Genomic DNA, 24317 nt, shown 5'->3' with positions numbered 1-24317 from the left:
ACTTGATGAACACCACGATGAACTGCAACATCTCGTGTGGTCCGCTCGGTCCCCTTATCTTAATATAATTGAACCTTTGTGGGGTATTTTGCTGGCCAAAACGTGCAGTAGGTTTCCACCTCCAAAGACACGTTCTGAATTAGTGGCCTTTTTGCAGGAGGAGTGGCTACGTATCCCTGTGACTGTTGTGCATGACTTGTATTTGTCCATCCCACGGCAGATACAAGCTGTAATTAATGAAAAAGGAGGGCCAACAGCCTATTAATAATGATTTTGTCTCATTTCACAGGTGGTCATATTATTTTGTCCAACCCCTGTATATATATATATATATATATATATATATATATATATATATATATATATATATATATATATATATATATTACTCTTACATATTAGCCGATCTTTTGATTCGAATTTTTAATGGTGGAAAAAAATTGATACTCACTTGAGCATATGTGGCTGCTCGTGATCGAGGTCTCGTCGCGCAGTTATACCACGAAGCTGCTTCTTCTGCTGGTGATTGACACCTACTGGGCCCAGGATATGTTCCTTGGGGATTCAGTGCCGTAGATGGGTTCACACCAGGTTCTGGTTTCTAAATTGATTTTTTCATGTTGCAAACAATTTCATTACAAAAATAAATTTTGTTTCTGGGAAAAAATATATACAAGGTGTCCACTCTCACCATTATCCAATTGCCAATTCCTAAACCGTTAGTCTTAGACCTTAGAGGAAATTTTCAATGGAAAAAAAAGGCTTGAAGCCAATCGCACAGCCTGATGCAAAACTAATGAAATCGTTTTAGAGGAGCGGCGGGAACGAATCAACCAATTTCTTTGATGTACCGTCACCTGGTGAATTTTTCTGGATTTTGTGCGATACACAATGTTGCGCAGTTTGCCATCCACGCTTATCTGAGCTTCTCTTTGAAACTTGATTTTGTCACTACGTGACGCGGTTAGTGTGGTACTTTAAGCCGGTTGAACACCACTACACCGGCTCTGTTCGAAGTCGGCAAAAAATGGTTTTTGATAGTAAAATCACTACTGCCACTCCCCAAGAACTGGGTTTTTAGCGGTTGGAGTGGCATAGCGCTGTAGGTGTGGATCCGGCTTGAGAGTGTGTGTGTGTGTGTGTGGAAACGTTTAAAATTTTTTTCTTCTTGTAATTAGAATTTAATTCGAAGACCAACGATTCAAGAATCAGCTGTTAGATAACGATGAGAAAGAACACCCGATATATTAGATTATACACATATATATTTACAATTCACCATTGAATGGTTACAACTGATGACCATTCATGGTTATCAGTTGATAACCGTTTAGGATCACGTAAATTAAGTAATATTAAGTTGCATAGATTGCATTTTTATAGCAGGAAAAATACATATAATTGTATGAGACAACGCACTCATTACAGAACGATTCTGAACTCATGGGCCAAACATCATGGTGTACATAGTGAATTGAAATGAAAATTTTTTTTCAGTGAGTTTTAGGTGCAAGTGGCACGTCTAGTCGCTAATATGAGAGAGAGAGAGAACTGTGTTTCCCAAAATTTGTTATATTTATAATATCTCATTCACAATAAATACTCACATCAACATGCCTAACACCGTAGATGCAGTGATTGTTGTGCATTTTCGAAGACACCAGATGTTATGTCAGACACGCCGAATAGTTGCTGCCGCAACTGAAATTTCAGCGCAGAAATCCTCAACAGTAAATTGCTAGTAGTGATTTACTGAGTTATCAGTAGTGATCTCTCTCTCCCTCATATCTTTAATCATTTATTGTGAATACTGTAATATATTGTAAATAAAAAGTTGTCAATAATTTTTTTTTTACTGTATGCATAAGAAATGAATAAAATGGAGTTTTTTTTTCATATTTCTTGAGCAGTTCTTGTCTTTGCGTCTAGGCATTGCTATACAAAAAAAAAAAGTTTTTTAGTGTCTCTCGCTACTTTACATCATTTCAACATTTGGTCTGGGTTCAGAATCACCCTGCAAATGCGTCAGTAAAAAAAAATGAATGCCTAATGTCTTTTGAAACGTAATTACATTAAATAAATATGTACATGTTTTGTGTGTGTTACCAGTTACTTCTATAATAGTTATGTAAAAATAATGAGCTTACTGCGTAAATATTTCCAACTACATCTGAAATATGGGCCCATCGAAGTCGATCTTCCATAGTTAAACGATACGTATTGACATTTGCTAATTTATTCAAGTAGCTGAAAGTCTGATTACTGTTTACGGATCTAGCTGACATAGCTTCGGTACGTTGCTGTTCTTGTTTCCATCGGCGACTAGAATTTCAATAGAGAGAATTTATGATAGTTTGTTTTTCTTTGTTGTGCTCTTAATAATACAGTCGACGCTCGTTATAACGATCTCACGTTATAGCGACTATTCTATTACAACGATCGGTAAAATACGTCCCAAATGTTTTCATAGACGACTGCCATATACGTTTCATTTTCAATTTAACGACCCTCCCAATATAACGTCCATTTTTAATGAGACAAGTGGGGGGTAGTTATATCGAGCGTCGACTGTATTATATTAACAATTAGAAAAAATATTCAGGTACTAAAGTCAGCACTACGCTCAACACTTTTATAAAGTCAATAATATAATGCTGTATCAAATAATGATTGCAATGTATTTTATTGGTGCTCCTCTTGAGATCAATTTTCGGTTCATTAGGTGTATTATATTACCATTCAACTGACAAACGTTGAATAAATTAAAAAAAGAAAAAAAGAAAAAGAAATGGGGTAGTATAGAGGCGCAATTTGAGTCCGCACCGTAGATTTTTCGTGAAATCGTCGTGAGATGAAATCATAATAACAAGTATTTGGTATTGATATGTAATTTAATTATCAATATCTTTAATACAATAATTACACAGAGGAGTATAATGGTTACGGGGGAGATACAACATTACAAGTCTATCGCATGCAACAACGACCTGTGGTAGCTGAAGCAGCACATGTACGCAAAGCCGAACTTGTTCGCGCTGGATGCATTGGCGAAGTGGGCACGCGCCGCCCTACAATGATTATCCATCTGTGGATCTATCGTGGGCTGTACAACCACTGCAACAGCATCGCAGTCTACCGTAGCAGTTTCCATCGATGTCCGCGCATTGCTGCCTGACGTGTCGGTTGATAACCCGACGATATTCGGTGGTCACGATACATACTCATCTGGCGATGCTGCCACACTGTCGTTTATCTTATCATTACTGTCTTCTGTATCGCCTTCCAACAAAGCTGCATTAAGAGTAACTTACAAGCGACTTTGCCTTCCAATGACGTCCGCTCATGGTCCGTAGACGCCAGATGGACCAGCTACGTACTTGCCTTGCGCCGTTTTCTTTTCGACGCTGCCGTAGCTCTCGCATTTGCTCGGCACTGGACTGTTTAAGCTCATTGATGCGATCTTTGGGGTCATTCAAGTATTACGTCAGCATCGGGGAGGGGGTTTCGGATTTGCTGACTTTTGATGACAAAGGGGAGAGGTGGTTTGAAGGTTGCTTACGTCATCAACCACCCCTTTTTGAAGACATGAAATATTCTAAGCTGCTGACGGGGGGGGGGGGGGGGTCAAAAATGGCTGAAAATCTGCTTACGTAATACTTGAATGGCCCCTTCCATAATTCCGAGAATTATAGAAAACGAGTCATATGAAATGACATCTGTAATTATTTTGTAATTTTCAACTCAATATCAATTTTCACTTATATTCCGGTGACTATTTTTATTGCCTCACTTTAGGTCCTAGTAGTGCGCCAGGAGCAGTTTATAACGCCACCAGAATCAACGTCCTAACTAAACGCGTTTCCGCGCTACACTAACTTAAAATTCCACACAAAGCTAATTCGTGAATATCACGCGCATACGTCTACACCCTATTAAAAAATAAAAATAAAACCTACTTCCAAATGCATAGGCAAGCCAATGTGAGCAAGATGATTATGATAGCAGCCACCGATGCTCCTAATGCGACTCCAAGTACTATAAAAAAATATCGTAGATTTTCAAAACAGTTCGATTTCTATATTAAAAAAAAACCAAACAACATACACACACATAAACCACATACCAATCCGAGCCATTATAATGAGATTTAACAGCAACGAAAAACACGTAAACAAACCATGGACGGAGATACGGGGGGGGGGGGGGGCTAGCGTCAAAGGTGGAGTCGACTGATCTAATGCATATGTGTATATATGAATTGACATCATCATGCCCCCATCCCCCCCAGCAATAGCGTGCCCCCCCCAGAATGAAACAAACAAATAAAATGTTGGAGCATCTGGGGGGGGGGGCAATTATGAAATTAAAGAAACTTTACGTGAATCTAATTTCTATATATATATATATATATATATATAGAGAGAGAGAGATATACTTTATTATAACGTTCTGTAAATTTCAAGAGTCATTCATTCAAATGATGGTTATTTTTTGTTTAATCCTGAACATTTGGAACATTTTGAACATTGGAATGAAAAAAACCGCAAAGTACAATTTCTCGAAAACATGTTACACATCTAGGAAAAATTTGCGTATATTGAAGAGAAGTTAGGATAGAACAGTTTCTTATATTCATAAAGAGAGTTATAATAATTACCTTCACTATCTATATCACAACGGGCCCCAATATAGTTCCCTGTACACCTGTAGGGCGAATGAAAAAAAAACACGTTACATACTATACAGGGTGATTCCATAATTCCCCTTGCCACTATAGTTATTATAATAAAAAAAATTAACTTTTTATACGGACACCCTGTCCTAAAAAACGTAATCAGAAAGTTGTTGCCCTGTCTCTCCGAAAGCGAACAAAAAAATATCCACGTTTTTAAGTGCAATATTCGTTGAGATATTTGAATTCAAAAATTGTAGAAAAGTTGAGAACGACTAGCATGAATGAGGGAAAGAAGCATTGTCTGTTAGTTTATAGCCACTGTTTGCTTAGCCGCTGTGGTGGTCGAGTGGTTATAGTGACGGACTCGCGATGCGAGGATCCGGGTTCGAACCCCACAGTGGTGGTCGGCTGAAGTTGGTTTTCTGTGGTTCCCAACGTCAAGGCGCGAATGCGAGCTGATCTCCCCGTTAAAGTCTCGCCACAGAGAGCAACAGGCCTACAACGTTACAAATATTCAATCATTACACTTCACTCACAATTTGAACTATAGATGGCAGCACTGAAATATCATACACAACACTAGCTACACACTCAGACTGTTAGGTGCACTCACTTTGTTCCAGACTCTGCTACGAAGCTGGGCTGGAAGAGATCTCGGCAACGGGATAAGTCCGGTGGCAGAGATCCTGGTGTTCATTCATTCAGCCACTGTTTCCAAAGTGGAAGGTTCTAAAGGGGCAGTAAAAGCTTTGAGTTTAGTATAGGATCCTATGGGGGATCCTTGAGTGGGGGGGGGGGGACGAGAAGAAAAAAGTATAGAAGGGGTGAGATAGAGCAAAACGTTTGGGAAACTATGGTTTATGCTGTTCTTTCCCAAATTTTCTTCGATTTTTGAATTCAAATATCGGATCAATCAATATATCAGCGAATCAATCTCACTTAGAAACGTGGATTTTTTTTGGGCCTCAGGAAAGACAGGGAAACAACTTTCTAATCGTATAAGAAGTTAACATTTTTATTTTAATAAGTATACAGCCCCTTGCAACATGAATGACGTATCTGAGGTCTATACGTTATTTTGACACTTTTTCTAATTGAAAGTATGCCTCTAGGATCAACGGTTCGCCAGTAAAAAGGGGGAAGGAGAATGATGGAATCACCCTGTATATTCTCTTGCATTTGGCATAACTAATAATGAGAGGTACCATTCTGAACCAACACCCTCTATAGCAGAAAGCCTCCGCGCGAAGCTCGTGACGTCACTGAAATCGTACATTTCACCTATAGTCATTAGATATACTCCGAAAAAAGGTAAAAATTTCGCATACGTCGGACTGCTATATTCAATGGCTATAGGTGAAATGGACGACTTCAGTGACGTCAAAGCTTCGCGTTGAGGCTTTTTGCTATAGAAGGTGTTGACTGAACGGTCATGGGTGTCAAATATTTCTCTCGTGTGACTAAGAGGACCGGTGACATGAGAAAATCGATTCAGAGATTCCGAACATTTTAATTATGAATATACATACTTGCAAATCCTCTTTCCCTCTTCTATGGAACACTGTCCGTGACCATGGCAGTAGTCGATGGAGCAAGCTGAATGAAAAATACGATTAAAATTATTATGTTCTTTTAATAATTACGCTTTCATCAAGTCCAGAAGCACTATACGAGATTTTTCACGAAGAATTTTCGAAAGGAAAAAAAAATTTACTGTCGTCTCGAATTAATTAAAGTAAAATATGAAAAATATTACCAAAATGAGGGAAATTCAATTAAGGCAGTGGCACTTCCGTAAAATAATAAGTATGGTAAGTATAATTATTTTAATTTTGATATGTGCCACCCTAGTCAAACAAATATCAATTAGTAAAATTTGTGCCTTTCTTTATTGTACTGAAAGAAAATTACGTCATGGGATTAAAACAAAAATTTGCCGATATAGCATTGATTGAAATTCTTGATTGAAATAACTGAGTCTCTCAAAACTTGCAAGGCTTCGAAACGACAAGAAAAGTGACAAAAATTAGCATTTCAATCACTGATATCTCGGCGAATTTTATCCAAATGTCACGGCGTGAATTCGTTTTAGTCAAGAAAGGAAGTCTTTTGATATTTTCCTGACTGGAATCCGTATGATTTTTTTTGTATTTTTTTATTTCTTCCAATTTTACTTTAATTTCAGAATCATCGTGTATGGTTCTGTGAGAGATACATTTCTTTGAATAAAAATTCATTTCCCTGGAAGGTAAAAAAATATAAACAGAAACACAAAAAACTGAGATCCTCGAATGTAGGCCTCCTCCTTAGGTAACCTATCGTGCGATATAGCATGCAGTTCTTCATTTTTTACACCTAGTTCTGTTAACACGCTTGACTCTGAGCAGCAGGGGTGGCTTAAGCGAGGGTGCAAGAGGTGCGGTGCACACAGGCGGCAGGTTGTAAGGGGCGGCGGCATAGACTGGTTAGACTCCAAAATTTTTTAAAAATTTCACACTGTAAAACTTTACATGACATCACGCTTTTGAGCTTCGACAACGGAGATGTTGAGAAAACTTGAGGGAATAGACAGGGCCTGGGACCTTGATACTCTACCAAAAACAAGAATGCAATCTTCCAAGGGTGGCTCGAGGCAGATTCTATCCGTGCGGAACTTATTTATTGTGCTTCCTGCCTAACATGGCCCTCACATCCTCCGTCAGGGCCCCTAGACTGGAGTCTTTCGCGTTCTGCCAAGCCAGATTTTTCATGAGCCCCCTTTTACAATCAATTTATAGTGTGATAGTCCTATTTAGGAAAGAGAGAAAATTCAACTGCCCTTGCGGGGAATCTAACCCACGTCCTTTCACTTGCCGAGTGAGCGCACTAGACTACAAAGTCAACGAACATCTCAATCTTTCCTTAGAGCTCGTGTGCGCTGAACGGGACCGGATCTAATTTAGGCCAAAGCTCACAACTACTAACACTGATACTGATGTACCAGACAAGACCCGGAGACTAACTAACTACTAACACTGCCACCAGTCGGCAATTTATCCGTGGATGAAGTCACTCTCCGCTATCCATACGAAGTTTTTTAACAGTTGGCTGATGCGAAGATGGCATTTAGGAAACAGAGAAAAGTCAACTGCCCTCTTTCCTAAATACTATCTTCGCATCAGCCAGCTGTTATAAACCTTCGAATGGATAGCGGAGAGTGACATCATCCTCGGATGATGGTTCACCAATAAGTGCTGTTTTGAGAATTAAGTTTTATAATTATAAATAAGTTATATAATTCTACAATCATTTAAAATAACTCTGGAACAAAAAGTAGAAAAATTTTCTTTTTCTCTTTCAAAACAGATTAAGCTTCTGTAAAAACGGGACGTATCCAGAGCACTTGGATCCGTGAAACATTTAGAGATCACTAAAGTGGCTGTGTAGGGGACTTATTAATAGGGAGAATGTTAGTTCAGGTGTCGAGGTTTTTTCTCGTTTTTGGCACACCAAGTAAGATGCCATTCAGAATATTTCATATTTTTATAAAGGGTGGTTGATGATGTAAGCATCATTCACCCCCCTTGTCATCAAAAGTCAGCAAATCGGAAACCCTTCCCCCTCGATGCTGATGTAATACTTGTATGACCCCTTAGTAAAAAAAGAATTATTTCTAATTTGACGTATTGTCATAAGTAATTTTTTTTTGTACAAAAGATATTGGAACGTTAACAAGTTTTGATGTTTTTGAAGTGAATACGTTTTTTAAATCATCTGACGGTACTGGGCACATCCTCAAACAGGTGCTTAACGAAATGCTCTAAACGCCCGTACCTCAAGAACTATCCAAAATATATCTATGTTTCCGATGCCTGCGGATAGATTTTGTTAAGACAAATACGATGGCACCACCATAGGCGTAGCAGAATTTTCTCGAGGGGGTCTCGGATTTTTTTTCCTTCTGGGGGGGGGGGGCTTTACGTTTTTTCCTGTAAAATAACACTATAATCTTGCCTCGGGGGGTGGGGGTTAGAACCCCCCTTTGCGTACGCCAATGGGTACCACACTGGTTTCAATACCCCTTCCAGTATAGGCACCAGGTTCTCTTGCCGCATTCGTAGCGAAATTATTTTCGCAATATCCCGAGAGGTTCACAACGAAAATGAAATCCAATGGTAGATACTCTTGAGGCAAATCCGACGCTACTATTCTAGATTCAGTACCTTTTCTGTCGTGGACACCAGGTTTGTTTGCCGTATTCGTAACGAAATTGTTTTCCGTGATATCGCGAGTTTCACAATGAAAATAAAAGCCAATGTGTTTTATAGATATTCTTAATAAAAATCCGATGATATTACTCTGATTTCAATACTCTTTTTGGTGTGGGCACCAGACTAGCTTGCCACATTCGTAAGGAAATTGTTTTACGCTGTATCTCGAGAGATTCAGAACGCAAATAAAAGTCAATGGGATTGTCTGATGGATGGTCTTTACACAAATCCGATGATACCCATTTGATTAAGTCAGTATCTCGCACGTGGCACAGTATACTCGAATTTTCTTGTACTAAAAATGAAACGTTGTAAAATTCTAGGAAATACCTGAGCACGTTCTTCCACTTCGGCGCTGATCGAAAGGGTGCGGGTCTGTGTATCCTGACATGCAGCGACATTCAAAAGAACCAAACACGTTTTTACAGATTCCATTCGCAGAACAGTCGTTCAAATTGAAATCTGAACATTCGTTCAAATCTGCAGATGAAACAAAATTATAATTATAAAAAAATAAGTGTACAACATGCTGTATATTCTAAACAAACTAAGAAGAGTTTTATTTCGTAGAAATTCGAGGCTAAAGGCTGAAACACACGACTATGACGTGACGTGTAACTACGTCACGTCAGATGGTGCGGGATCATATCAGACATTATACGGTGTGCACACTGGTCTGATGTTTTAAGAGATGCATTAAGGCCGAAACACTACGATGACGAATTTGTGAAATCTTATTCGTGGAAATTCTGTGACGTACAAATTATGTGACGTGGGAGTCACAGAATTTCCACGAATCAGAATTTACCACGTCTCTGGCGAGATGTGAAATCACGTCACGTCAGTGTAGTGTGTTTCAGCCTTTAGGAGACGTGATCCAGAAAATGTTTTCACAATCGTTTTGTCCCCGACTACGGCGAAGATCTCCAGTTGTCCAGCGAGTGACCGATTCTCATTTTGTTTTCTCTCTCTTTACCGGTCAATTTACTACCATTTAAATTGAATCGAATTTTTTTTTTTTTCTAGAAGACAGATTCTATAAATCTGTCTATTGAAACCTGTCAGGTGTGGGTGTCCATCTATGTAATTTCAGGGAAGTTTTTACCTTTTATTTCCTTCCAGATCTATCCCCCAAGAAGTATCTTTCAGGCGAATGGTTTTGAACCTATGAAACGTCATGCTTCTTTATTTCTGGAAAGAACTCCATCCACATAGGGCCTAGGCCATTTTAGCTCATTCATCGAAAGACTGGTTATTTGTGGAGACGAAGATTACAAGGAAGAAAATTCATTACTGCCCCCACGGGGACTCGAACCCCGGTCTCTCGCTTGCCGGACGAGTGCTCTACCTTGTAATCTTCATCTCCACAAATAACCAGTCTTTCAATGAATCTTGTATTGACAAGTGGAGAGGACATTTCTATATGCAAGACCTGTATAACGTTCTTTACGAAATTTCCATTTCTTAAAAATGCTTTTTAATTCGGAATCTACTAACTGTGACACCAGTGACTATGTATATATTCTTGGAATGATGCTTATTATATGCTATCTTCTTTTCTGTGAGAACCTACTAGAACGACAATTATATCGAGAAATCAGAGCAGGGATAAAATTCAATATGTATCCAGCTGACCGCTATCCTTAAAACCAGTTGTTATGGGAATTTTGTTCTCTATGTTGGCGTCTGTGGGATTCATTGCTTCTTTCTTCTAACGTGAATACCAATGAACCCTATTTTACACATCTTTTTTTTTATCCTTAAAAAATATCTAAGATATCACCAACTGAATTTACCAGTTTATGGCCTACAACATTTTATCCACGCCTATTCCGAACTCGTCAAAAATTCACGTGTACGAGGTAAATATACGGGATTTGCATGGACCATATGGAGACACAAAAACATACTGGCGATTTTAATTGTCTCCTGCTAATAGTAATTAATTTACGTTAGCTATCTTACGTTAGATATTCTCTATGATAAAAACAAAATATCATACGCGTTTGATTCGTATCGATTGCTTTTCTCGATCCTTTTATTTCTTTCTGCTATTCCAGTTTCTATTCTTTTTGTCACTTTGTCCTACCGTATTATTCAAAAATTATTTATATCAAGTTATTTAGTTTATACCTTTTTGTCTTCGTGATAATTTACAGAAATGCGAATTATATTCACAAATATTAAGTTCGGAATAACACAGAATTAAAAAAAAAACCTCGAGCCTTAATAAGAAATAGATATTGTAATGTCTTCATTTATTTTTCCCGCAGACATGGAAAGACAATTCAGAACCCACTAAGAAAAAAAACGATGCATGATAAGAAAAATTATAGAAACTTTAGGCCGGTATTACACCAAAAAGTTTGATAAAAGATATTTTGTTAAACTTGCAGAATGTAACCACAATAAGCGTATTGGTTACATTCGAGCGAATGTAACCAATAGGCTTATTGGTTGCATTTTTCAAGTTTTGTAAAATATCTTTTATCAAACTTTTATAGTGTAATCTCGGCCTTAATCATAAACAGTCAATGAATTTACACTTGCGCTGAAACGGATGCCGTAAATATAATCTGAGAGGTAGAAACTGTGGAGGAAAAATGGATAAAGTATATGATGTAGAAAATAAATGTAGGAAAAATCAAAATATACTGAATACTTCACCCACACACCTTCAAAAAGTTATGTTTGCCCGAAAAAGTTTGAGGCGGGAATCGTAGGCGTGAAACCACAGATAGGCCACTCATACTCACAACACTGTGGAATTTTGGTATCGTGAAAAACATATCAACTCTGAGAAAAAAGATCTTTATAAATGATGAGGTTAAAGTAAAGGTCGTCTAACGACAACATAATAAAAATAAAAGAAAGTGAGGTCAGGTAGGAATAAAACAAACTCCGAGTTTGTCAGCCTGTTTCTGAGAGTCGAATGTATCAAGTACTGTATTTCAGTTGTTTTTTTTGGTTTTTCGAGGAACGATCGTGCAAATACGATAACTCGTGTTGAAACTTTTATTTCTTATGTGTTGCCGATGTTTCTTTGATGTTTCAGACAGAATTATTTTTAACGTTAATTAGTTCAATTTTTACCTTTCATTATGCACAGTTTAATCAGCACCTATTCATCGTTTATCGAGTGTTTCATCCCTTTTAATGCCTTTAACAGGAAAAACTCATTTTATCTAACCGAGAGAAAGAGATTTCTTATAACCTATGTAAAACTTGATATAACTAAAAACTAAGCTGACTAAAGCTTGATAACTATAATGACGTCTAAAATTTACAATGGTGTCTAAAACATGATGGATTTGTTTTTTGTTTGTATTTTGCAGTAATTACGAGATAACGTTTCATAAAAATCTTATGAAAATGCTATCGCCTAAAAGACCAAAACAGTCGCTCCAACTTTAATGATGTGAGATATGTTTTGCTACTATTACTACCATGAACTTTGACTCACATCAACAAGCATCAATAAATTTACCATTTAGCTCACTCAATGGTTCATCAAACTTCTGTTTCTATAGTTTTTAGTATATAACATTATCCTGATGCCCATTTCCGTTCTAAACAAGCTCTAGACGGTTTGTTCTAGTGATGCGAGTCCATAAAATGAACGTTTAGAGACAGAATAAACCAAATACAACCAGGCTCTGTCAATTTAGAGACTAAAAATCAAAACCGAATGACTCCTAACGCCCATATTTAAGCATATCGAATGCTCCAAAAGAAATAAAAGTTTATGAGAGTGAAAACGGTATGGATGACTGTAAAAGTTGCTCTGGGATATCGAACTTATAAATCCTCATACTTATGAACGTAAATGAGTCGCATCACTTTTTCTGGGTTACCACACACAAGAGCATTTTAGTAATTTTTAACTTTATCTAAAATTTTGGTGCATTTTTTAACGATGTCGCAGACTAAATCGTAATTCATTTCTTGGCAGGAATATTAGTCAGTTTGTGCCAGAATTATCATATAATGATGATAATTAATGATCCACTAGATTCGTAATGTTATAATGTTCAGAGTTATGAGAAATTATGAGTTAATGCTGGACAATCTTTACCTCGAAATTTTATCCACCAAATCGATCAAAGATTATTATCATAATATATACTTTGAAAGTTTCTGCAAATACTCACCTTCCACGGCTGGTACAGGGTTTAAGGGACCATCTACGAATAATCGGCTGTCCCCAATGTTTTGGTTTCGATTATTGATAGCCTTTACGACTTCTTGTCTCATGCGCAGTCTTAAAGACTGGCTTCGTGTCATCTTATTGTCTTCCAGATTCACTGTAGCATTCACAATCAATCGACCTCCTATTGCATAAAACTTATTGACTGATGCGCCAAGAAAATGCCTGGAGAATGCGGTGTACGAGAAAAGTGAAGAAAGCTAAAATGAGGAAAAAAATTTTACCAAAAATAGTTATTAACTAAGTTTTATTACTGTTTTTAAGTAGTACATTTTTATTACTGTTATTTAATGATGCATTTTTTTAAGACTTGTTCAGCTGCTTTAAGAATTAAACAAATAAATTTTATTACACGATATATTATTTCTGATTCTCCTTTTCTAGCTTCAACTAATACAATAGAAGACGCAATAAAAAAATTAAAGCATTTATTTTAAGATATACAGTTAAAATTTCGTTCGAATTTTAGATTGAAGTACAGTGTATATACTTACGGCCTGCTTTGCTTCGAATTCCATCAGCTTATACTCTTCACTATTTGAATCGTCGTATTTTTCATTGAAGGAAATTTTTTGATTTGCGAAACGGTCAACTTTCAGTGATAACATCACAGATACGACAGCTGAAATACATACATTCATTCAACAGTTGGTTTTTTTTCTGAAACGGTTTTACGAATAAGAATATGAAGAAAACATAGCGGTAAAATGTATGTTAGTTTTAAACGATAATTCAATACTCTTATGTGAACCCATTTTTTTTATAACAGTTCAACTATATGTAGGTCTAGCGCATATAATGAATGTTTGCATTTTTAATGCGTACAGTGTAAATGTTATATGATGCAAATTATCAACGAAGTGACAGTAGGACGACTGCACGCATCACACATCAGCATGACGTGTGATGTGTTCAACCACAAATAGCGCTAACAAGATGGCGCATCACCGCAATCATTTAAATGCGAGGTTGTTTGTTTCTTCTTTCTTGAAGACATCCGTTGTATTGTTGCTTTATGTATATGTTACTGCCAAAGCCCGAAATCGGTCAATTCGCGACGGGGTCGGCCACATTGTGAATTGGCCAATTTCATTAAATATTGACCTTCCAATGTCCAAATTTTGGACATTGGCCGGCCAGTTCGTGAAGTGTCGGTTGATCCCTGGCCAAAGCCCGATAACAAAAGACACGATTCGAGGTCATCGTCAAGTTGGCTTACTTTTTCACGATGATTATGTCCACGTTAGTTATGTCAACCTATCAAACCACAGTCACGATGCGGTAATAATTTTTTGTCCAAAACTTTGCAGAAAAACTATGTTTATATAATTATTTTTATAGTTTTTTCTCTCAAATTCCTCTTTTTTTTCTCTCGTCACATGGAACTAATCCAACACAGCTGCTATATATAGACATGTACCACACGTTGACGATTAAAAAAAAAAAGGATTTTTCTCCTACCACCGTGTATTTACACTCTCTACATTCTTAGTAACACAAGAGGCATTAGCACGCCGTTACTACGAACAAGAAAGATAACAAAACGTTACATGAGAGGCAGTTTTTGACGAACTGGAATTTTGAAGTTCATTAACGAAAAATGAAAGTATTTTTTATACTCCCAGCGCTAGCGCCCAGCGCGAGTAGTAGCCCTCGCGTTGGGCGCTTGCTATTTGCGGCTACTTTATTAATTAATAAACCTGTAGGCGGAACTCCGTTCGGCGCGAGCCTACGGTCCGCAAACGGCTACCGCCCCTTCGCTACCCTCCTCCGTCCGATAAAGGGGGCCCTCTACCCCCTGACCTGAAAATATTGACTCTGTTTTAACCACAACCGGCAAAAAAGATCCACAACAAGGATTTGGTGCCTCTGGCTGTGTCTTCTTGGCTTCCTCGTTTGGACTCCCACCAGAGTTATCTGTGATTGTCGACATACACCGGCGATGGTCCGCATGCATAAGAATATAACCAAATATTTCGGACATTCACTGGAGAATGTCGACATTCGCCAGATTTCGGTCTTTCACCGTAACGTATATATGTTGAAGTAGTGGGAAACGAAGCTATATATATAATGAGGAATTTTAATCATTAGTTCTGTATTTGTTTTCTCTTCGCTGAAACAAGGCTTCTTCAAATTTTTATGCTTACGTTGGCAAGGACCTCTCATGAAAAGTCTTGCATATCCAGAGCGGCACTGACACGAACTTATTCCAAGTTGCGATTTGCACGTTTCATTCCAATTCGTATCACAGGTTGATTCATCCCCAACAATACAGGTATCAATTCTGTAATGAAAAAGAATCGAGCATCGAAAATTGTACAATGTTATTCGACCAATTGATCCGATTAAAAAGAAAAAATATCTGACGTCTAAACCAGATAGACAGTGATGAAAACTTTATTTGTCTTATTTATTTAAGTCCATTTGCCCTAAATAATACTAAACTTTTAAAATAAATTAGTGACGATTCCTTTTATGAGACCCAACTTCACGAACAATTGCAGTTTTTAATGCATTTATCCCTCATGAACCCAATAACGTAGTTTCCTAGATTACTACGGTATCTAATTTAGTTATGAGAAATTTAAGATGTTGTTGGTAAAGAAAGTTGTTGGTTTCAATGTACCAAAGCCCATGACCTCAATCTGTATGCATTCGTGGGATTCAATCATTTTCATCAACCACTAAAAGATAAAAGATGGGAATTAAATTTTTTAAATAAGTCAATCAAAGCAGTCCAGTAAGATCCAAGAACGGAGAAAGAGTGTGAAACATACGAAAAAAGCGATGGCGGTAAAGACTTAACGCTCATGTGAACAAACAACGTTTCTTGCTAGAGGCCAAGGAAAAAAAACATTAGTTAAGCACATCTTTTTATACCATGTGTACGTGAAATCTACGGGTAGGATTTTACTCGCAATGAATATTTCATGAGGATCAAAGCATTCCACGTTAGTTCACCGTTTCGTTCACCGGTTCCAAAATACCTTCGAGTTCTTTTTTTTAATGATAAACAAGATTATTTAAAGGCTATAAACGTACCAAAACAAAATATGTATGCAAAGGAGTCGATACAGTAGAATCCAGATTTACTAAAAATATTTTTTTTCCTCGAATGAGTTATTGTGTTATCTCTTTTTTATAGTATTCAAGTTAAAGTAAAAATAACAAATACAGTGCAACATAATCTGAAAATTACTATTTACTTCTTCTGAGTTGAAATTCCAGAAATGTCATAATGTCCTTATCCGTTCTTTATCGCATTGTTTGTAAAAAAAATTCCCTCGATCAAAACAAATGTTTTCACTTTATTGTTGCGCATTTTAATATTAATTATTTATTGTTGTACATTGTTGCTGTTTCTTTCAATAAGACACGACCGTAGCAGTGTTTTCAAAAGGAGGACTCATAAATATTAAAAAAGTAACGCGTACAATTTCCAACTCGTCAGTTCTAATTATTATCATTGTTCAGAAAATGAAATGAACAGTGACACGTTTTAGAAAAACTCAAATTGTCAAAGTATTTATTTATATAGTAATAATGCCTATGATTTTTACTTTAACATAATTATTTTTCTTTTAATATAAAAAGAAAACTTTATAGAGGCAGCTTTGTTTTTCGGTATCTGAATATTTTGTAATAAACTTAATTAATGAAACATAAATTTTTATATTCATTCTCTCCTCTCCCCTTGGAAATCAATGATGACAGCTACTAAATTAGTTATCCGATTATTAAATTATCTCTTCATGAAAAAGAAAAACTTCCTTGAAGTTTGGTTGTTTGAAAGTTTTGTTTAGCATATAGAAAATCATTTCGATTATATTTCTAATATATTGCGTACATTTTTATACCCCCAAGTTACCAGACCGAGATCTACAGTTTAAAATCGATTTTGAACGTATATGTTTCCATGTCGAGATAGCAATCGGAGTTTGATACGCTAACCACCCAGATAGCTAGTATTTTCAAGGATTGCAAACTAGTATTTAGGCTATAACGGTCGGTACATGTTTATGGGTGAAATCATAGAATTGAACAAGTTGTTTATTGCATAGTTCTTTCAATAATTAAGTGATGAATACAAAAGATTATTACTTTCGATTTTCTAACCTTTCATGCTGTAGCATAACGCCAAAGAAATGAAAATAAAAGTTACCTGACTAGCGGTGATTTCGGCTTCGTCCGTGGTGGGGTTCGGATAAGAGTAGGACGTTTTGAAGGTTTACTTGTCGTAGCAGAATTGTTCTTTTTACCGTCTGCAACGTTAACTCCAGCTTTAGCAATTTGAACCCTGCTGTTATTGAATGAAACAGGCTGTCGAGGAAATAAACTATCCGGTCTATTCTCGATTATTGGTCTAGGTCCGTCTTGATCAGGGCTAAGGCCTCCAACATATGGCCTCACTTCTTCAATGTCGACTGGAACGACAATAGGTCGTCCTAGAAGAGTATTTTCAATGATCGATCGTGTGGATGTAGGTGAAATACGAGAAACCTCCGAGATTAAAGTCTTATTTGTTGGAAGTAATTTCACCCCAGAAGAGATAAAACGTCTTCTAAGATCTTCATTCGATGAATGAAGTTTAGTTCTATCTATACTACTATAAAAAGTGCGCGGACTATTATCGTCTTTGCTTAAAATCTTTGATTGTAACGATGGAGTAGTCGTCGACGCTGTTGGAAGTACGAGCGGTTCAATTTTATCACTGGCTTCTACAATATTAGAAATTGTCACTGAAGAGTCCTTTTCAGGTAACTGCGTAACATTTTCATATACTGGCGTGGGTGAGGACAATGTGGAGTTCGAAACGGTAGAAGTTTCCGTTTCCTCATCATATTTAGTTACAGATTCTTTTGATTCAGAACTTTCATAATCGTAGATTGATGCATCTTGAATCGGTATGCTATCACCGGCAACGTACGATTCATCTTCTGTAAGTGTTTCAGATTCAGTTGAAAGCTCCACTTCAGAATAATCAGGTGTCTCTGTCGTCGTGATCGGCTTTCTTACTCCCGCCAGTGCGTTTGTTACGGTTAAATCGAAAATCGTTGGTTGTGTGATGATTACTACAGATCTATCATCTAGTTCCCCGTTTGGTTTTGGTCGTTGTTTTAGATCCGGCCTCTCTAAAAGAGGAGACCACTCAGTAACCGGATCGACAGTTTCATCGTATTTAATCGTAGGAATCCCCTCCGTTTCGTCGGCATTTTGCGGTATTGAATTTAGTTCTTCACTCAAAAGATCCGGGTTCATGCTCATAATAATCAATGGCACATCTTCGTTGGGAGCAGAATTACCTGAATTGTCATCACTTGATGGAGGAGAATGGAACACTTCAAAATTTGTTGAGCTTCCGGGGCTTTCTTTCACCACTGATGTATCACCTTTATTTGATGGTCTATCGACCTTTGGCAAGGATAATTTATTCACATTTTTCATGGGTGATTTATCTACCACTGGTGGGGGTGGATTTTCTCCATTCGACGAATTAGGTAATGGGGGTTTGCCGACGGCTATGAAAATTTCTCCATCCATAGGTAAGCCAGCTGGTCTTTCTGTGTTGAATGGGGGTTTTATCAGAGGTTTGTAGAGATGTACAACAGGCGATAATGTACTTGGAGGATTGTCTGGCCTATTCATAGGAAAATTCATAACTTTAGTTGGAGCCATGTGTCCTATAAATGGTGGTCTTCTTATGTTCGAAGGCCGTAACTGCCAATGCGTGGGTGGTGGGCCTGGTCTTGGTACAAGAGTTATGTGATGATCAGGTTGAGAGAAAAGAACTACCGTCCTACTAGGTGATATGAACGTTGGAGGCCCACGATTATTTATTCTAGTTGATGTTGCTTTGATTGGCCTAGACATAGGAGGATGAGCAAGAAACTGAGCCGGTGGAGGAGCTGGTGGTCTCATGATTTTAACATCCCCAGCGAGAAGATGAATTATCCCACTTATAATCTCGTCAAGCTGAGGGCTATCATCTCGGGATGTTTTATTTCGCGTGATATGTTTATCAATAGCGCTCACAATTGAAGCGAAATTCTCAGATGCGGCCGTAAGTGATTCAATAGTCGCTTTATCTGTAATATTGGAAACTTGAATGGGCCGATCGGTAGCCATTTTCAACAGGCTTCCATTCGCTTGTGGAACTGTCTTCAAAGCAGCTTCTTTACTTGACCTTTGAGGATTTATTTCAACTAGATTGTCACTCCTAACACTGATGACAATAGGAGTGGTTTCAGACCAAATTTTGTTGGTCGGCGATTCAGAAAAATAAACACTTTTCGAAGCATCAATTAATTTGATGGACGTATCAGTTAAATCAGAATTTAATAAACTCTGAATGTCAGAGTCTTCACGTCGGGATATTTCATCCGTGATAGCAGGGATCAATGATGTAGTGAGTATATCTACGGTTTTCGAACTTTTAACATCTTGTGTATGATACATGCTTAATAAAACGGAAGACTGTAAATTTTCTTGTTCAGAAGACACAAGTTTAGAGTTTTCAATAGTTTCATCACTTTTTTCTTGATCACACATAATAGCAGGAATTCCATCGCCTTCTAAAGATTTGACTTCGATAAGTCCATCGGCAGATTTTTTTATGTACTGTTTGGATGTATCAAAGGAGCAAATTTCTAATACTTTCTTGTCAGCATCAGAGAGAACTTTAGGAATAAAATCAACACGTGAATCTTTTTTCAATTTTTCAGTTTCTACCGAAACTTTAGAATTTAAAGTATCGTCAGTCAGATTATGTTTCTCGGGTGAATTAACGACAGCTTCAAAGTTATTTACTTCATAATCAGGTTTATTTTCGAAGAAATCATTGGTTCGTGATATAATTTCTGCTGAAGTCAACACTTCGAATGTCTTGGATGGCTCAATGGTTTTAGAATTGATGGAAGAGCTTAGATCAAGGATTGGCTGAAATGAGAGTTCCGGGATTATTGATAGCGAATTAAGGGCGTTATATTTTGATGTTGCAGTTAATGTGGTGAGGAAGATGTTGCTTGTTTTGGTTGCATGAGAAATTTTATTTATACTTTTGGAACTGGAGATTAATGTATTGGTGTTGGTGTCCATAATCGGTGTTGAAAGCATGGGTTCGTTGAGTATGGAAAGAGTTGGCGTAGACTCCAAGTTAAAAGACGGTCGAACAACAAAACTCGATGATATTGGCATAGCTGTAATTTCAGTGGATGAAATAATGGGGTCTGTGAAATGTGAATGTGCTTCTGTAAAATAGTCTGGTGGATGGTCCTTGTGTGTCGAAGATTCTTTTTCTGTTTTTCCCAAGTTACCTAGAAGGAAAAAAATTCTCTCGTTATGAAATAGAAGAATGTAGTCTTTCACGGCCACTGGTAAGGTTAGAAGATTCTAGACTTAAAAACAGTGAGGTCCAAGTGAATTACTGCCGAACGTTTCGTCCACACCGGCGGCGACATTCTCAGTGGAGATGACTGAGGCTCCTAGAATTTTCTAACCTTACAATGAAAGTTTTTTTTGTCTAACATGGCCATGTCATACAAAACATACAAGACATGGCATAATATATATACATATGCGCTGAGTAATCGAAAAATATGGTGAATGTATGAATAACAAAAAAACTTCCAGACAGTAATAAAGAAAGGTTACTATCAATTCCTCTCGAACTACTTTCTCCGCTTCGAATATTCTTATCCCACTCTTATTACGATAATCTGAAATACCTCTTGAAGTTCCTTTTTGTAAGTGTTTCGAGTCGTGGCTGCTTCTATGTCTTGAATCTGATCAAATAATTACTTTGATGTTTGTGTAGAAGTCACCCCCAAGGCAGTGTTCTTGAATTTGTAGTTCGTGTGCACCATGGTTGGAAGCACCCAAGACTGTTCGATGGTCACGTTCGATTCTGTACTCTCGAGTTATTTATCGATGAAACCCCACTCCCACCAAGAAGTTTGAGCATATATTAGTTGTCGTTTGGATGCTCTTCTTTTAATGATGCTGAGCATGTGACTTGAAAAAACGCTCAACTCTCTTGCACTAGCGTAAGAACGGAATGTATATCTGATGTTTTATATACAGAAATGACGAGTGTAGAAAATAATCTTGGAAATAAACAAATGGTTTTATTCTCCATCACGCTTGGTGTTACGTATTTAATCTGGTACGGCAATTTAAAGCTAATAAAAACTATGGTTTGTCACAACATACGACTTCTGAATTGTCCCAGACTCCGCAAAGTAAAGTTTTGACTTGATCCAAGACAGCTACGAAGAGTAACTTAAGATACCCATAAAAATTGACATTTACAGAACTTCCAGGATAAAGATGCGTAAAGATAGGGTAAGGCATAGTCTAAAAATAATCAAAATATGATATATAATTCTAAGAACATAGTACTGTTTTTCGTCTATGGCTATAAATGAGACAAAGTCTTTTGAAGAATATCAATGCATGTGTGTCTTCATTGTCGTTCAGTGTACCTAAATTTATATATTTTTATCACTCCGCGCATATCCGAAGTGCAAACAGAATATTTTTTTCACATGCGATTCTTAAAATGAATCACAGTGACGTTAGTGTTATATCGATATTAACTATGTACAAAGAATTTGAATATATATTTGATTGTTTTTAATAGAGATTTGTGTAAAAAGTGAAATCATCGATATAAAAATCAAAAACTATTCTTTGCTTGAAAGACATGTTGCAGATAGCAATGAAAAATAAATGAGTTTAATTAGGTATACAGGGTGAACACGCGCGTGACATGTTCTGCCAAACAAAAAGGGGTGATAGACAAACCCAAGTGGAACATGAAACACCCTGCCAACCCTGTTCTATCTCGCATCTTTTTCGAGTTATGGTGGATAACGGATTATGGATAAAAAATGCGTCAAGTCTTAAATTTTTTTGTGAAGTTTCTGAGAGACCTATGCGCAAACTGAGCCGATAATTTGGAAAACGTAGAAAAAAACCTATAAAGTGACACTAATTTCATCGAAATATCTGGATTTAATGGCGAGTTACAAGAGTTGAAAGATTGGCAAAGTTCAAAATCGAATTGTAGCCAAAATTTGTAATCGCTAATTACGCACACACCCTTCTAGATACAATCGGTCGTTTGATGTTTCACTCGGGCTTGTCTATCACCCCTTTTCGTTTGACAGAACATGTCACGTTCACCCTATATATGAACGTTAAGTTATTGTACAATATTTGGAAATACGAAAATTATTTTTTGAAAATATCGCTCTATAAATAGCGTGAAAGTCATGAAATATTTGATGAGAGAATCTTGATCGATGAAAAAGAAAATGAAAACTTTTAAATATACAAATGTGAGAAAATGTGTGCGAGAACGCAGTTAGCTTTGAACAATACATAAGTTTGATAGTTTTGTGGGAAAATTTCTCATTTTACTGACCAGTTTATCCATTAGCCCATTTTTTATCTTCCACTTAAAAATATTTCTACCGTGAGTAACAAGGGTTCTCTGACAAACAATTGAAAATTTAAGTGCGCTCAAATCGGACTTCCGTCTAATAATGATATCTCGACCAAATCTTTTAGTACTAACCTATATGTTTAAAAAAAATTTATTTCTAGTCATTGTTCCGAAAGAAAACTCTCTCTTAGTCTTTCCTATTAACCAGAAAGCTGTGACACTCATGTATAGTTTTAACGAAGCGCGCGTTGCTTAATCCTTTCCTTCTACGTTAACTAAATCTTCGAGTCAGCTCGAGTGGGCAGCATTAGAGGTCGCATTAACCCATCTCTTTCGGTGCCATGTATTCGCGCTGATGCTTGACTAATACGCTCTACATCACTTGATTACCTCATCCTTATACCATCATGGGAGACTGTACCCTGAGGGAAGACCGTATAGCTTAGTCCATATATATATATGGTCCCACTGTTCAGATTGAATGTGCTAAACGAGGTTACACACACACACACACGCGCGCGCACACACGCACACACACACACACACACACACACAGTGTTTCGAGATAAATCAACAAAATGTTAAATGCAAAAATGGCAGTAAAAAATTGCACAAAAAAAATAGTGATGAAGAAATTCTATCAACAATGAAAATCTAAATGCACAGGGTGCATGACACATTTTAACAATTAATAAAACGATCAACCGATCGACATAAAAAAATGCGGTTTGCACGAAAATACTTATCGGCGATAATCGAGTTTTTTTCCAAAGGATTTGCTATCAAAATTTGTATTTGCAAAGTATCACAAAAAACTCTACATAACACATAAAAAGTGACATCAATAGTATAGATGGTGCAACATATCAACGACATTTGCAGACCTTATTTTTCGAAATCAAGAAATGCTGATCTAGATCAAGAAGCTGATTTGCATTTTGGCATGTTTGTTTGTTGCAAAGCACAATGAAATGCAATCTGAAAATATCACCTGTCTGTCACCCGATTAGATGTAGCCCGAGCTACAAGGGAAAGTGAAACTACATAGTGAAATTTGGAAGATTTATGTAAAGCAAATCGTAATAAATATTAATTATGCACTGTTTGTGTCTTTGTGTCGCACTTTATGTGTCATGTTGAGTTTTTCGTTAAACAACACCAGTTGTGAGTGAAATTTTCAACTATTTTTTAAATTTATCAAAAAAGAACCCCCTCTCTAAGCCGTGATACGTATTTTAGTGCAAACCTCACTTTTTCAAGTAAATCGGTTGATTTTTTATTAATTTTCAAAATGTGGAAATTTCGCGCACCGTGTATTACGTGTGAAATAAGATATTTTTTCGTGTATCCGTCATAAAATACCCCTGGTAACAAAAGTAAACTTTTACGTATTCTAGATAGCAGATTATTGCAACCGTTCCAAGGGTTCTAAAATAAAATTAACAAAAGCGATTAAAATTGGAATAAAATTGAAAATTAACATATTATACTATTAGACCGCAGTTTTATTCCTAAATTGAAGTTGAATCGTATTTTCAGTCGTAACATGTAAATATCGTCGTAAAATTTATACAGTTTTTCCTCCTTTTTTAAAAGTATTTTTTTTAACTTTTACTTTTTTCGTCAGCTCAATAAGTATTATCATGATTTTGATTAGCATGATTGGTGTAAAGTAAATTCTATCTATACTTTACCTCTTCAGTGTTTTTTTAATTAAGAGAAACATCTAAAATTAGG

At 36.9% G+C, this 24317-nt stretch overlaps 1 protein-coding gene across 1 annotated transcript in view; it reads right to left on the bottom strand.

The window, feature by feature from the left end:
* LOC149080125 (uncharacterized) overlaps window positions 1-24317 on the bottom strand; it is a 51232-nt gene that overhangs the window by 8945 nt on the left and 17970 nt on the right. Inside the window, exons 2-11 of the mRNA XM_089239139.1 lie at window positions 17298-20448; window positions 15283-15419; window positions 13627-13754; window positions 13077-13332; window positions 9256-9405; window positions 6205-6271; window positions 4658-4704; window positions 3957-4035; window positions 2148-2322; window positions 452-601 (exon numbers count right to left, since the gene is read on the bottom strand). Coding sequence (XP_089095265.1) covers window positions 452-601; window positions 2148-2322; window positions 3957-4035; window positions 4658-4704; window positions 6205-6271; window positions 9256-9405; window positions 13077-13332; window positions 13627-13754; window positions 15283-15419; window positions 17298-20448 — 4340 coding nt within the window. The remainder of the gene's footprint in view (window positions 1-451; window positions 602-2147; window positions 2323-3956; window positions 4036-4657; window positions 4705-6204; window positions 6272-9255; window positions 9406-13076; window positions 13333-13626; window positions 13755-15282; window positions 15420-17297; window positions 20449-24317) is intronic.

Source organism: Pholcus phalangioides, unplaced genomic scaffold (assembly GCF_987345545.1).
Source record: "Pholcus phalangioides strain wild (caught in Gottingen) unplaced genomic scaffold, Ppha-v1.0 ptg000011l_1, whole genome shotgun sequence".
In the NCBI taxonomy this organism is placed as follows: Eukaryota; Metazoa; Arthropoda; class Arachnida; order Araneae; family Pholcidae; genus Pholcus; species Pholcus phalangioides.
The sequence above is the reverse complement of the archived record's forward strand: the minus strand, read 5'-3'. Positions and strand labels throughout refer to the sequence as shown.